The sequence below is a fragment of the Leptonychotes weddellii genome, chromosome 6 (assembly GCF_054177405.1).
Source record: "Leptonychotes weddellii isolate Sample4059 chromosome 6, ASM5417740v2, whole genome shotgun sequence".
In the NCBI taxonomy this organism is placed as follows: Eukaryota; Metazoa; Chordata; class Mammalia; order Carnivora; family Phocidae; genus Leptonychotes; species Leptonychotes weddellii.
Genome location: NC_138374.1, coordinates 128480046 through 128495851, shown reverse-complemented (window position 1 = coordinate 128495851; position 15806 = coordinate 128480046). Strand labels below are relative to the sequence as shown.

At 49.9% G+C, this 15806-nt stretch overlaps 2 protein-coding genes across 2 annotated transcripts in view; one reads left to right on the top strand and one right to left on the bottom strand.

Moving 5' to 3' along the window:
* The window catches only part of HLX (H2.0 like homeobox), a 6528-nt gene extending 2151 nt beyond the window's left edge, over positions 1 to 4377 (bottom strand). Inside the window, exons 1-3 of the mRNA XM_006745178.3 lie at positions 2323 to 4377; positions 1375 to 1554; positions 390 to 574 (exon numbers count right to left, since the gene is read on the bottom strand). Coding sequence (XP_006745241.2) covers positions 390 to 574; positions 1375 to 1554; positions 2323 to 2914 — 957 coding nt within the window. The 5' untranslated portion in view covers positions 2915 to 4377. The remainder of the gene's footprint in view (positions 1 to 389; positions 575 to 1374; positions 1555 to 2322) is intronic.
* A 550-nt stretch (positions 4378 to 4927) lies between these two features.
* Positions 4928 to 9558, top strand: LOC145722095 (uncharacterized). The gene is made up of 4 exons (XM_081823212.1): positions 4928 to 4932; positions 5027 to 5962; positions 6628 to 6673; positions 8047 to 9558. The coding sequence occupies exons 1-4, from the start codon at positions 4928 to 4930 to the stop codon at positions 8062 to 8064; spliced, it is 1005 nt and encodes a 334-aa protein (XP_081679338.1). The 3' UTR covers positions 8065 to 9558.
* Positions 9559 to 15806: the final 6248 nt, after the last annotated feature.

Below are 15806 nucleotides of genomic sequence, written 5' to 3'. Positions count from 1 at the left end.
CCAACAACAATCTCTTGACTTTGGATTTTTATCTCTTCTGAAATAAACTGCCTCCTACAGCGAACTGCACTACAGTCGAGTACATAATTATTATCTCCTGCGGCCTATTTGCTTTCTCCGCGGTTCTTTCGCCTGTTGGCCAAAATAAACATGCAGTGCTTGTTGACATACATCTTTGGGGATGGGCTATTCTTTCCGTCCTTCTCTCCCCCCCACCCCCCACCCCCCAGACTCAAGTTTCGACGCCTACATTGTCTCTTGAAATTCAAGACCTTGCGTCTCCGTGGCAAAGGCCGAGTGGGCCGGGGTGGAGGGCGGCCTGGGGCTAGGCCGCGCTGCTGCCCCCCACCCCGCGAGGGAGCTGCGCGCGGGAGCCAGAGCCGGCTTACCTGCGCGTCCGTGAGGCCTAGCATCGCTGCCAGTTGCTTTCGGTCGGGCTTGGTCACGTACTTCTGAATCTCAAACCTCTTCTCCAGGCCTTTCCTCTGCAGGTTGGAGAAGACCGCCCGCGACCAGGAGCGCTTCCTCTTGTAGGTCTGTGGCATGGTGTCCTTCGTGAGCACGGCGTAGGGACCTGCCACCGGGCGGGAGCGGGAGCGAGAGAAAGACAGGAGGGCCGAGTCAGTGCCCCCCGGTCCGCGGGCTGCGCGCCCGGGACTCACCGTGCTGCTTCTAAGTGTTTTGCGTTAAACAGTCGAGCCCCCATTCAGAAAGTCCTTCACGCAGACGCGGAATGGCCTCCCTACCGAGGAATCCTACAGCTCTTAAGACTTCAGGCTTAAGGCCTAAAGCGAGGGTGGCGTGGAGAAGTCCCGCGCTTCGTCGATTAATTCCAAAGAAAAAACATAAACCTAACGCGTGGCCTTTGGGGCATGCGAAAAGTAGGCGACACTGTCCCTTGGGCCTGAAGGATGGAGAGATGACAGCTTTGACTCTCGTGTGTGTACGTGTGTGTACGTGTGTGTATGAACACGTTCTTGCAAACGTGCGAGCAAACGGAACCCCCTTGGGCAAAGTGTTTGAGGTCATTCCTAACTCTGTATTGTGTTAAAAAGGCAACACCTCTTGCTGCATTTTCAAGCCACTCTCCGGAGAAAAGACTAGGGAAAGCCCCTTCACCCCACCTCGCCCCGCCCGCCCACGCACACACTTTCTCGGCACCCCCAGGTCCCCCACCGCTCCCACCCCCGCCCCCCGGGAGCCGACAAAAGAGTGAGCTAGCTATCTGAGAACTCTTTCGGTTTCTGTCTCCGGACTTGGTAGCCTCCTTCACCAACTCCGGGATTGCTGCACCGCGGTGGCCACGTGAGCCGTCCTCAGTTTGGGGCCAGTCGACCTGCCCCGTTAGGCCGTCGCTCGGGAGGGTTTCCGTACCTGGAAACGTGTCTTGAAACTGATGCTGAACTGAATTCCTCGGGTTCGAGCTTAAGGGGCTCAGGATGGCAGAAGCCTCGTTAATGGGATCTAGAGACGCGAAGAACTGGCCGGCGGAGGGCTGCAGGCCGGGGAGGTGCACCCCTGCGGGCCGCCCGCTGGTTAGCAGGGACGTGAGGTCTGGAGGCGAGAGAAAAGAGCTGGTTACACCTCGGGCAAAGCCACACTCTCTCGGACTGAGTTGTTCCTCCCCTCCCCCTCGATTCGGTTTTCCTGGAGCGAAGTCACGAGAGACACTTGTCTCCGCGCCAAAACACCACTCTCCCGACAGTGGCCAAGGGGCGATGCGCAAAATGTTCCTGCGTGTAGCCCACAGGTCCACGTCTACACATACAGCAAGGAAGGGCTTTATATAAAATGGCCAAAAGGAAGTCACTTCCAGGTGCTTGGCTAGAATTCCACAGACCTACCCCCTCCCCAGTGAAGGAGCCCCAACTCCGCTTTCTCTTGGGAGCCCGGGGTCTATTTTGTTTACCTACATTCCTTGAGTGGAATTTCACTAGAAATCAGAAAAATGGAAGGGAAAGTGTTCCCCAAAAGGGCTTTCCCTGTCAAATTAATATAGTTCTCCCTCTAGATACATGATTCAAGAGACAGATGATAGTCATTTCAGCAAATATTTACACCAACGATTTTTATGAATAATGATTCTGTGACGTGTGTTTTTCAAGCATCCCTGGAATCTTTTTTTTTTTTTTTAAACGCAGAGCAGGTGAGTTTTAAACCTAACGTTTCACAGTCTTCTTACAATTCACTCTCTTCTCCCTCATTTTACCGGTTTGTCCTTAATTGTGCAAATACTCAAAGGCATCCCAAATGGCCCTGGGACGGGGAGTGCGCCAGGGCCGTGGCCAGAGAGAGGCCTGCAGCCTCTCGCCCAAGACCTACCTCTCAGCGTGTTGCCTTCCTTGACTTTGGGGTCAAATTCTGCAGACAAAATGCGGTCAATTCCAAATTTGAGGTCCTTGCTAGAGGGGGCCGGGGCCGAGCCGCTATGCGAGGGGTTCGGGACCACCCGCGCCCCGGAGACAGGGGGCTGCAAGGCGCCAGCCCGGGGCGCAGGCGGAGGCTGTGGCTGCTGCGGAGGCTGTTGCGGCTGCTGTGGCTGTGGGTGATGGTGGTGGTAGGCGGCTGAGAGCGGAGACAGCCGCTGCGGGAAGCCAGCCGGGACTTCGGAGGGCGCCACCACCGGGGTGGGTCGAAGCGGGGATCTGGCGGCAGCTTGGAAAGAGGCGTGCGGGTGAGCCGAGCCCAAGTGAGCGGTGAGGGCGGCGGCCGAGGCCCCCGCCAGACCCTCCGCGGTCGCCCCCGGCTCCCCCACGCCGGCGTGCAGGATGTCTGCGATGCAGAAGGAGGGTTTCTTGACCGCGGCGGGGTCCAAGGGGAAGGAGCAGCCGCCCGGACCCGCCGAGGAGCAGTAGGCGGCCGACCAGAGGCTGAAGTTGGAGGCGTAGAAGGGAGCCAGCCCGGCGGCGAACATTCTGGCTGGGTGAGCCGAGCTGCCGCCGCGGCCCGGCCGGGCCCGGCCCAGTGGGTGGGTGGGTGCGCGGGGAGGAGCGCGCTGAGTCCCGGAGGCAGCGGCAGCCCAGCCGAGGACGATCCGCTTTCGCTTCTCCGTCCGCGCTGAAGACAGGCCAGGGAGCCCTAGCGCCACCGAGGGAAGAGGCGAGGCCCGGATCCCGGCCGGGCACAGCCTCGGCCCGTGGCCTCACTTTAAAGGCGGCGCGGCGCCCGCGCTCCCCGCGGGCTGGAGGCGAGAGAGGGGCGCTGGAGCTGCTGGGCGGGCGGGGGCCGCGGCTCCGCACACGCCAGGGAAGCCGGGGAGACAGGGGCTGGGCACCAAAAGAAAACCCAAACAGCTAAGCCCTAAGAGCTAAATTTAAAACAACAACAATAATAATCCGTTAGTTTAAAAAAAAAAAAAAAAAGTAATAGGAAAAAAAAAAAAAAAAAAAACTCCTCTCTAAAAACTCCCAAACTTTTGGCAGGAGCTTCGGAGTCAGACCCAGGGTAGGACCTCGATCCGAGTGCTCATTGGCCATCCTCATGACCAATGGGAGCGGGGAGTAGACGGGAATTGGGAAAGAGGGGCGTGGCCCACCTCCTCGGCCACGCCCCGGCCACGCCAAAGTGTTTGCTGCTGCCGCGTGGGCTGAGCGGGGTCCCCTGCGTAGGGGCCCGGGCGGAGGCTCCAGGGAATTCTGACCCTCCCCTAACTTGTGCAGCTCCAAACCGACATCGGACGTAGAGAGTTGGTCCCAGCGCCAGCGCTTGCCCAGAGAAGCGGGTGCTTCTGTGTATTTTCACGGGTGCAAAGCCCGCCTCCTGGAACACGGGGGTGGCCCCCTGGATTCCCTCCTCCTGACCTCACTCGGGCCTGATTTTTCTTCACTCGGCCTTTATCCCGAAAGTCGGTGTCCTCATCCTTCGTGGGCTCCCGCTGCCAAGCTGCTCAGCTCTGAGCTCTGGCTCCAGAAAGCTGGGGTCCGAAGTCCCCGCCCAATTTAGCACCGCGTCCGCGGCGCTGCCTCCGAGAGCCTCAGGGAAGAGAGGAGGGGCGGTTCGCAAATTAGCTTTAGTCCAAGCTGTCACCCAGTGACAACTTGGACGAGCAACTTTTCAAACAAAATAAGATGGATGTCTCCGAACGTCTCCCTTGGACGCAGCCAAACCCTCCCCCGAGCCTCAGACGACAACCAAACAGGCCGCCGTCCGAAACCCGGGAAAGCGGCACGCGCGTCCCCTCCGCCGCTGCACCTCGTAGGAAATGTCGCCCTCCCAGCTCCACCACAACCCCAGATCACGTGGGGTCCATTGTTTTGCAAGTGCCCACAAGAGCACATTTCTTTGGGGTTAAATACTACTTTCAATTCAGTGACTGCTTCCCCAGGAAGCCCTTGGGCCTGGTCGCAAAAGAAGCTGCAGTGGAGGCCGACGCCTTCCATTCGTGCTTCGGGTCTTTAGAGCGCAGGGTGGGTGTAGTGGGGGTGGGTGTAGTGGGGGTTTTCTGCAACATCAACATCTCTATTTTAAGAATTCCTTCTCTTTTAAATTACAGTCAGAATGGATTTCCCCACCCCTCTCCCAAACAAACCACAGGCCACCCAGATGAGCTCTTCTTGCACATTTTCAGGAAGAAAATAAAATAATAACAATAATGAAACCACGAAATCTTTTGTTTTCGATTGCCCTAATAAGCATCTCCTAATTGATCTTCTGTGCTTCTGAGGCATGTCTCCCTCCCCGCAAAAAACTTTTAATACAGTTGCATTAAAGCTTCTGTGACATTTTTTTTATTTCACTTCAGCACTAAGAGGTCTTACCAAATCAACCCAGAAGGGCAACTGAACTTGCCATGCCTGGGTCAAATTCAAGATTGGGGCTAATTAAATTTATTTCTAGTGGTTTCTAGCCTCTTGTTACAGATGCTGTCATTTTAAGCTTTTGACTTTCTCCTGGAAAGTAATCAATCACTGATCAATCACTTCCGGCCATGCAGCAATGGGACATCCCCTCCTGCCTGTCCCCTGCCCATGCCTCCATCGGCTCTCTGTCTTTCTCTCCCCCTCCCTAGGTCGCTCTTTTACTAAAGGGTTTTTGTGCCTTGCTCCTTGCTGCAAGGACAGAGGTGTTATTTCCAGAGATGGAATGGAGTTGTTGAATCGCCTGACGACAGGGGCATCTGGGGCAACAGATCCAGGAAGACCAGTCCGGTTTCTAGACAGAGGCAAAGGAGTGACAGGTATGAGGCCGCATGGGGTGTTGGACCCTCCTTGAAGTGCCCCAGTGGAGGTGGGGCCGGGGCCTATGGCGAGACTCGGCTGGAAGGACGCGGCCTTCAGAGCCCCCACGGACAGTCACCAGCGCGAGTGTGTGGGGACGGCCATAAACCCCCTTTTCTTCTCTTTTCTAGTGTCACTTCTAATTCCGATTTGACTGCAAACATTTCAACAGCGGCGCCTAAGTTCAAACTCAAGGTTCCAAAGGCGACGTCTTTAGGCCTCACCCCTGCCTCTCGCCCCCAAATAAGCACGTCCCTGGGGAGGTGGGGAGTGGGCGCGGGGTGCCGACTAGGCGGAACGCGGGCCCTCCGGGTGTCCCGAGGCGCCCACGACCCGCATCTGCAGCATTTCAAGGCCGGGGCGGAGACGAGGCCCGGGATCAGGGTTTTCCTGCGCACTCCTAGCCCCGCCGCGCGCTCTTCTGTGTCCCCGAAAGGCCCGCGGCTTGGTTCTAAATTGCAACTTCGCGCGCGCCCCCTGCTCTTCCAGGCCCTCGGCTCCACTGCAACCGCGTCTGCGCCACCCGGGCCTACACCGAGCTCCTGGAGGGAAAAGCAAAAAAGGAAACCTGTGAAGCGACGCCCTGCTTCCCCCGCCGCCCCCCAACACACACCCCTTCCCCGGGATCAGGTCTCGCCGCTGCGGGCCCCTCGCCCTCTTCTGAGCCCGCTGACTCCCCTCCTCCTTACTGCCCACCCCTCAGAACCAAGAAAGCAGCAGGAAACCCCGGGCTCGCCGGAGTTCAGGTCATCTCCTGTTTTTTGATGGGCTCAAACTCGTACTAAATGAGCGGATGTGCCTGCGAGATTGGTCTCAAAATAGAAGCGGCCTTAGTATTTTAGGATACTGCAGAAATCCTTATTTCTTCCGGAGAAAAACTCTATAATGACTCCTAGCACTTCCCCTTTCAATATTTGTGCAACTTTATCTCCACCGACAAGTTGCTCGGGTGACGCAAATCCGCCCTTGTGTATTACAACTACCAAAATAAATGCGCGGAAATCAATTCCCTTCTAGCAATGAAAATATAAATATACAGCTGCGACTTTCCCCTTTAATCTTTGCTTTCCGAGCGGCTCCGAGCTGTGGCGAAATGAACTGGTCCAGAGCAATTGAGACGGGCGGGGAGGCCCTGGGGGCAGAGGCGAGGGCTTCCCGGGGCCTGGTAGCCACGAGGCTCCCGGCTCCGGCAGGAGTGCAGAGGGCCTCACTTAACCCAATTAACTTGAGCGTAAATGTGGCTGTGCTGTCTTTGAGGAAGCTCATCTGTAAAGACAATTTCGTCTGAGGCCGCCAAGCTGTGCTGGCAAATTACAATTGAAAACAGAGAGCAGCAGAGGTAGGGGTTTCTGATCGATTCTCATGGCTGTCTTTAACGCATTCAACTCTCCCCTTCTCTTTTGCTGGGTAGACACAGCCAAAATCTATTTCACCGTACTGGGAATGGACAATGCCAGGTAAGGTCCCTTTTATAATGGAACAATTTTGCTTATGGGGATCTAGGATTGAAAGAAGGGGCCTGAATCAGAGGTTAAGGCATTGACCGGAGCAAGAGACGGGTCCCCTTACCCTTTGGTTGTCCCTGTGTTTTTAGAGTCCCCATACTGAAATCCCAGTGCAAATTCTTGTCCTAAACCCGGAGACACAGATACACACCAGTTGAGCATAAAAGCTCAAAGAGAGTGACTGCAGACCTTTGTTTATTGCAGTGATGTAACTCCGCAAGGGCTTAAGATGTCCAGATCTGCTATCTGCTTTTGTTTTTCCTTTTACGTGTTGGGCAAAATAATGTGCAAAGCAGTTGCTTTGTGGACTTGGGACTCCCCCTGCCTTTATTTTGAATATTATTTCAATCACGGTACCTCCTGGTTTCAAAGAAAAAGAAGGAAATAATTAAATATTCACAGTCAGAAAGAAAAGGAAACATAGCTTACCCAGCTGAGGATATGAGAGATTTGTAGTAATGCAGGAATTTGCATATATTCTGTTGTCATTCTGCCAGCTCAAGATTTATAGACTGTGGGGCTCAGCGCTCACATTTAGTGGTGGGTATGGGAACTCTGTTCCTTTTGGATGCTAGATACTGGAGTTTAGGACTCTAGAGGCTACACATACACACACACACACACCCTGGATTATTCTAAGCAGGCCCCAACTCCCTTTTCCTGGAAACTTTCATTCTTCTAGAACTAAATAGAGTTCCAGAGTTTTTCTGAAGATAGTTAGACTCTGATATGGGGAAGGAAAGGCAAGTAACAATGTGATAGGACCACAAGTTCCATAGTCACTGATTTCTTCTTTTGCCTTTTTCTCATTCCCCAGGTGTAGCAGACTGGTAGGTGGCCATCTCTTTATGTGATCATGGCCGTGCCCTTGACCTCCAGCCCACAGATCTGGCTTCAGAGCCTCAGAAAATCTTCTGGGTCTGATCCCATTTGCTCTTTCCTCTCACAGAGTTTCTCACACATGCCCTTCCTTCCATTCCTACGATGTACCACTGCACACATGTGTACCACCCCCCCCACACACACACATATACACACACTCATGTGCTCACTAGGGGTCTTAGAGACTGGGCAGTAGGGCAAGCAAGCAGTTTGGGGTTTGCTCCTGTTGCAAAGAGCTACTTCTCTGTCTCTCCAAGTCACCTTCCCCTTCACCCCCAGCCAGGAAAGACCTCAGACCTCATAAAACCTAAGAGTAGAACCCATTTCAACATGGCTCACTGCAACATAGACTCACATATATTTGCAGTGAAATCATGTCCCCGTAACAGTAAACTATGAGAGGCCATCTTTAACACATTAAGATTTGGTACTTCATTCAACAGGTTCTGTTTGGTTTCTGAAACAGCGCTTGCCCACTCTCAATGCATTATCCTTGTGGAAGCTGGATTGGTTAGCTGAATTACTGCATCTGAATAGCTGGGGTTCGGTCTCCTGTGAGTGAGCCCAATGTTAGGGTAGGAGAAGGAGGTGTAGGTGAAAAATCATACATTCAAAACAACTCTGGTGTTGAGAGGGAAAGAGGAAATCACTCCCAAAGTTATATTTCTCTAAACAACAAACAAACCTTTCTTTCCTTTGAGACAAGTCTTCCAAGTGATAGCACAGGTCCTGAAGACGGAGAGGGACACGGAATTGTCCATTTCAGGAATGGAAGGGACCCTTGGAAGGGAGAGGATCCTGGAGCCAATGAGAGTTCTGTAGGTAGAGTTGGAGAGTTGTTTCCACCTCTTGGTCCCAATCTGCCCACCTGCAGCCCAGCAGGATTGGACTGGCAGACTCTCGCCAACCCTGTCTCCGCCAGCGGCCCCAACGTCCCCTCCACCCCTCGGTGAGCCGGCGGAGTACCCAAACTTGGTTCTCTGCTGACACCTGCTGGGCCGTCTCTACATTGTTGTCTGGCAGTGGCCGTCTTGGGCCAGCAACGCTGTCGTGATGAAAGTTGACTCTTCTTTTTGCGAAAACACGGGTTTCTAAAATTGGCTTGGACCCGCAGCTGTTTCCTTCCATATTGCCAGCAATATGGAAAGATCTTGTATTATGTGTTTAAAATAACCGGACCGGGTGAGGGAAGCTGTCACCCTTCAGTACTAATATCTTAATTTTAGAGATCTCAAGGCCAGTTCCCATTTATTATCTCACTCGCTCTTTAAAATAACCAGCCGTAAGGATGCAGAGGAGGTATTATTATCCCGATTTGAGTCTAGGATGTTGCCCCTCAGCGAGGTTAAGTGGCTTGCCCGAGGTTACGTAGTTGGGAAATGGTGTTGCAGGGAGCAGACACTACATTCTCTGACTCATCAGCCGGAGCCATACCACTCAGCCAATTTCTTCAGGGGAAACGGTTCATTCAGAGGAAAAACTCTTGCCCTCAAGCAGAATGTGCATTGGCTTCAGGCAGAGGCTGAAGGATAGAACGGGGTTTCACCCAGAGCCTGGCACCGGAACACTGTCGAGCAAGGGCAGATTGGTGACTGCATCATGAATTTGTGACCACGCGTATCAGGAAGACCCCCGGGTTCACAATGCTTTTCTCCCCTTCCTCTCAAGGTAGCTGAAATTCGGCTCCTGGAGGATTCCTTCTTTGGAGAGGAGGCATCATACTATGAATTCATGTGTCTGACCATTCTCATGGTGCTAATGCCTGAGGGCAAGGAGCCATTTTGACCGGGAGAAGCCCGGAGGAGCGTGAGATTCAAGCAAGGACACAGGCCTTTGGGGGTGTGCCCAGGGAGCAGCGTGGGAGCATTGGACACGGGCTCCTTGCTGGGCACTAAAAAGGGAGATGGGAGGATGGCATTTCAGTTTTTCTCGGGTCTGTCCTCTGTCTACAAGCGCTTTAAATGGGAACTGCCCACACTGGAGCTCTGCCACTCACTTCCTCCCACCAGCACCAAATAGTTTTGTAGGATTTCCATGCCCTGTTAAACTACACAATAAGAATAATCTTTCACTTTTGAAGCTCATAGTTATATAAAGAGTATAACTGCATTATACAGTTATTTCTTTTAGATACAGGTATTTCTGGCTGGAAGCTCTTTTGTCTGAGTCATAGGTATTACAAAGGCTTATAATACTAACCTTTAGGGGTCTTGAAAGAGAATCAGGGTCTTAGAGAAGCAGAAAGGCAAGCCTGGGTCTTCAAGACTTCATTGGAACTGGGATCCTCCTACTAACCAGTGTCAACCTAGCTCAGCCTGGCTACAGAACTTTGGTCCCACCACACATAGAGATAGCCTAAACTAAAGAGGAGGTGATAGGTATCGATAGAGATTAGGGGGAGAATTGAAAGATGCTTAGGAGGGGGGCGCCTGGGTGGCTCAGTCGTTAAGCGTCTGCCTTCGGCTCAGGTCATGGTCCCGGGGTCCTGGGATCGAGCCCCGCATCGGGCTCTCTGCTCCGCGGGAAGCCTGCTTCTCCCTCTCCCACTCCCCCTGCTTGTGTTCCCTCTCTGCCTGTCTCTCTCTGTCAAATAAATAATAAATAAAATCTTTAAAAAAAAGAAAGATGCTTAGGAGGTAGAAAAGACCATCTTTAATCAGTTCCTGTTAAAGAACATATTGCATTAGAACACAAATATAACCATGTTCAATCATAAATTCGTAGATGAAGAACCTGATGCTAATTGAACACCCAGCTTTATGGTTTTTCTCCTGCAGGGCTGCTTCCTTTATTGGGAGATGCCAACAAAATATGCATGCTTCTTCAAAGTGATCTGTTGTGTGTGTTTGTCCTTTTGAGCTCAGGGCTGATTGTTGTGTTTATTTGTAATTAGACACACTTAAATAAGCTACTAGGTTCAGAAGTATTTACAAAACAGAGAAAGTATTCACAAAACAGAAATATTTACAAAAGCCTGGTTTGGTGAGTTGGGAAGGCCATTAGCCTGTTAAGGAAGGCAAAGTTTGGCACATAATACTATTTCAAGACCCTCACTTTTTAGAAAACAAAACACAAGTCAGGTATATTTAATATAAAACGTCACAGAGGGGTGCCTGGGTGGCTCAGTCTGTTAAGCATCTGCGTTCTGCTCAGGTCATGATCTCAGGGTCCTGGGATCGAGTCCCACCTCTGGCTCCCTGCTCAGTGAGGAGTCTGCTTCTCCCTCTGCCCCTCCCCCTGCTCGTGCTCTCCTTCCCTCTCTCTCTCTCAAATAAATAAAATCTAAAAAAAAAAAAAAAAAAAATTATTTTTAAAAATAATAATGAAAATAAATAAATAAAACCGTCACAGAACCAGCTGCCATTTTAGGACATTAGCTCCTTCCCTTCAATCCCCTAATGGGCCTCGCTGGATTGTTTGCTCATTGTGTCTTTCAAAATCTCCAAAAGAAAGAAGTTTTATTTCAAGAATACTAACATTTCAGAAAAGGACTTATATTGCTAAGTGAAGACTTATCTTGGCTAAGAAATCATGTGAGCAGGAAGCAAAAATTAAGCAGGTGACTCTTTCTTCACCCATGGAATAGGATGAATGGTTTCACAATATCCATGTAATTCAAGCCCAAACTCTCAGAACAAGCTGGTTTGATACCCTGACTTCTCCATGTGTATCTAGCTACCTATTCAAAATTCTACCCATTGTCTCATTCGTACCTCACACTCAACTTATCCCAAACTGAGCTCACCGTTTACCGCTCCAAACTGTTTCTCCTCCAGGGTTCTTGGTAAAGGCACCTTTTTTTAAAAGATTTATTTATTTATTTATTTATTTATTTATTTATTTATTTATTTGAGAGAGAAAGAGAGAGTGCACAAGTGTGCATGTGCAGGGGGAGGGGGGAGAGGGAGAGGGAGAGAAGCCCACACTCCACTGAGCTCAGAGCCCAACTCAGGGCTCCATCTCACAACCCTGAGATTATGACCTGAGCCAAAATCAAGAGTGGGTTGCTTATGGGGCGCCTGGGTAGCTCAGTCGGTTAAGCGTCTGCCTTTGGCTCAGGTCATGATCCCAGGGGCCTGGGATCGAGCCCTGCATCGGGCTCCCTGCTCGGCGGGAAACCTGCTTCTCCCTCTCCCTCTGCCTGCCACTCTGCCTACTTGTGCTCTCTGTCTCTCTGTCAAATAAATAAATAAAATCTTAAAAAAAAAAAAAAGAGTCGGACGCTTAACCAACTGAGTACCTCAAAGGCATTTTTTTTTTTTTTGGCTTGGTATGATTTGTTTTTTTTTCAAACCAAAACCTGATCATCATATTGGACTCTTTCTCTCATTCCATACATCTAACCAGCCTTCCAACTCTCAAGGACATTAAACTGCCCCCCTCCACCTCTCTCCATCGCCTGGCCACCACCTCAGCCCAGGCCACCATCATCCCTCCTTTGAATTACCATGGCAGCCTCCCCACCGGCTTCCCTGCAGCCACCCCTGCCTTCCTTCCATCTGTTCCATATTCTACAAACCCAGCGTTCTCTTAACAACTCCCTTACAATCATATCGCTCCTCTATCCCAAATCCTGCAGTGGCTTCCCACCAGCCTCAGCACACAGGCCCTAACCCCCCACATCACCTACAACATTCCACATGAATAAGGCCCTGTCCCCTTGCCCACCCCCATCTGACTCCACGGTCTACACTCTCCGTCTGAGAGCTGAGTCGGCCTTCTCTAGACTCTGGGAGCACACTATGCCCTCTCTGCCCTGGGGCCCTTGTAGGCGGCCTTCCTTCCCATTCCCCTTCTGTCCAGCCAATTCTCACTTATCTTTCAGCTGTCAGATTTATACAACACGTTCTAAGGAAGGCCCTCTAGAGCACCTGTGTGGCTCAGTTGGTTACGCAACTGACTTTGGCTCAGGTCATGATCCTGAAGTCCCGGGATCGAGTCCCGCATCGGGCTCCCTGCTCGGCAGGGAGTCTGTTTCTCCCTCTGACCCTCCCCCATCTCATGCTCTCTCATTCTTTCTCTCTCAAATAAACAAATAAAATCTTTAAAAAATTTAAAAAAAATAAAGAAGCCCCTCTTGATTCCAGCTAAGTGAGGTTTGCACCATCTATGCTAATCCCCCGTAGTTCTAAGCACCTTTTTGAATTAGTCCCCATCAAGTTTGCCGTCCTTTGTTTACTACCTGTCCTCAGCCTATCCACAATGTACTCTAAACTTTATGAGGACGGGGCCTATGTTTGTGAAGTTAGTAAAGCGCCAGATACATATTAGGGTCTCAGGAAACATGTACAGAGTAATTAATGGTTGACATAACGGATTGGCTCATTGCTTTCCTATCTAGATTGATTTGTTTTAGGGTCTCCCGTCTGATGTCTTCGTATTCTCCTGCCTATCTTCCATGGGCCACATAAACAATTATATCAATAGATAAATGGGGAACAGTGCTCCCTCCACTCCTTTTACTGGTAATTTGACAATTTCCTTAATTCCAGCCACTGAATGGGGCTGTTTATTTACAGGGAGAACCTGCTTTCTCACACATGGGTCTTCCCCTTCTTTGAGATGTCTGGCTTTATACAGTAGTATATAAATATAGTATTGATATATATTAATATAAAGCAGAAAAATGGAAAGCAATAGGTAAGGTCCCCTTTTTCTATGCAATCAGTATCATGAGAAATGGAAGGTTATGAGAAGTTTTATGAATAGTATAGGAATATGCTTTACATGTTAGAATCTTTTCATTAACAAGGTAAGTTGAATTATGTTTATACATAAATATGCATAGAGAAAAGATTAGGCAGATATTGTGGACACCTGTTATCTTTTTGACCTGCCCAGCACCTTTTCCTTTTGGGAACTGCCCACTTGCCTCCCAAGAGCTGCAGGTGGTAAATCATGGGACCCTGCACAGGATGAGTATGCCCCAAGCAGACATGCAACCAGAGGCATGAGACTGGAGCGAAACCAATCAGACTCCTTTTCCAAGATTGGTAGAGAAGGTGAATGAGAGGATCTCTCCCTCTCCCTGGAATTACTGCTTCTGAGGAAAACATATGCCTGGACGCCCATCTTGCCCTCAAGAGGACAAAGCCTGGGGCGCCTGGCTAGCTCTGTTGGTTAAACGTCTGCCTTGGGCTCAGGTCATGATCCCAGGGTCCTGGGATTGAGCCCCATGTCATCTGGCATCTTGCTCCGCGGGAGCCTGCTTCTCCCTCTCCCTCTGCCCCTTCCCCCTCCCCCCACTGGTTCTTTCTCTCTCTATCTCTCTCTCTTGCTCTGCTCTCTCTCTCAAATAAGTAGAATCTTTCAAAAAATTTTTGTTTAATTACAAAAAAAGAAGAGGACAAAGCCTAAGAGAGGAGCCAAGAAGAACTGAGAGAGAGAGACAGACAGAGACAAAAAAAGTCTTGATATCAACATCTGGCATTCTGTGTGTTGCTGAGGCTCATGGCCTCCTTTGCAAACTTCACTACTCTTCCATTTATTTCTAGAGCTTTGTTCCTCCATGTTGAAAATTATGGGCTCTAACTTAATTTTTCCTTCATTGTTCATTGCTCATTGCTTTTATTTGCATAATATTCCATAATGTGAATGTTCGATAGTATATCTTTCTTATATTGATGGGCACTTATTGGGTTTTTAGGGTTTTTTCCGTCATTTTCAGTGATATTTTTTGCAATGTGCACCCTTGTGTGATTCACTTTTCAATATATATATATATTGGTTTCTCTCCATATATGTGGGGGGAGTGTGTGCATGTAAGTTTCAATATATATATACTTATATATGTATATACATGCATAAAAAATTAAGTAGATGTTGTCAGATTGTTTTCTAAAAAGGCAGTAACATCACATTCTGCTGCCAATTATGACATTATTCTTCCCCACATTCCCACCAGCAATGATCCTATTGGTCCTTTTAACTCCTGCCTCCCTGATGGACATAAATTGATATCTCATTATTATTTCAACTTACATTTCCCAGACTTCTGGCAAGAGCGCACAATTCTCCCACTCTCTCACACAGTGGATGTTTGTAGTGTTGAACGTTTGCCACTCTATATGATAAAAACACAGTAACTCTTCAAACGTCCCCTGTTTTCAGCTCCTCCTTGTCAGGAGGAAGTCTGACTCCAGGAGCCCTCCCCACTAGCCTGAAACCTCTTTCACAAGGCACACCTTGCCCGCCACCTTTGTATCAGGCTCTTTGAGATCAGAATTCAATGAGCCACACAAGACTGTCCAATTGACATGTGCAGATGAAAAGAAATCCCTTCGTTTATATTCAGGGTCTGTGCATTACAAAAAGTGAATCACCCTGAATATTTAAAATATTCAACCAATGAAGTGTGGTTTGGAAAACAGGCCAGGGAAGGCATTTATCTAAACTGGCTCCCCCTCTACTCTTGTCCTCAAACCCAACACCCAGGTCAGCTTTGTCCTTTGCAACTTGGGAGTGGAGTCGATTTTGGTTACCAGCAGGTGTCCTGGACAGCAGGGAGGCTCCACGCACACATAGCCTGGCCCATGATCCCACTCTGCTGGGAGGTAAAAATGTCTTAGCTACCCTCTTCTTTCCCTTGCCCTTCTTTTCCCTCCCCTGTAACACATACAATTTAGTCATTAAGGTCCTGGAGTCTCTTCTGAAATTTTTCTTGAAAGTTTCCAAACCTATTGCCAACGTCCTTGGTTCAGAGGCTCCTTGCTTCGTGCCTAGATAGATAAAAATAGTGAGTACAAGGGCCCCACACTCTGCTAAGCTCTGAATGACATTAGCACAGTTGATTTCAAAAACAACCCTAGAAAGGAGCTTTCCTTAGTATTTCCATTTACTTGGAAAAGTGGAGTTTTTAAACAGCCGAGTAACTTGCCTAAAGTCACAGTTAGTAAGTGGTGCACCCTGGTTTCGTAACTGCTTTTTCGGCCACTGGGGCCCTGGCTCATCATTTTTCCAGTGATCCCTTGCTCTTATTCTTTCTTTAGAGAAGGAGCCAGAATTTTCTCTCCCAGCCACCATTGCCCCTTGAACAGTAGTATCCTGAGATCAAGAGTCTGTCTTTTCCAGCTTTTTGTATCTGAAATCCTCCATCTTCATTGACTCAGCCGGATTCCCTTTACCTAATCAAGTCTGTTCTCTGCTCCGCTCCCTCCTGCCTGGCTTTCTGATTTCATTTCCCTTCATTCTCTACCATTCATTG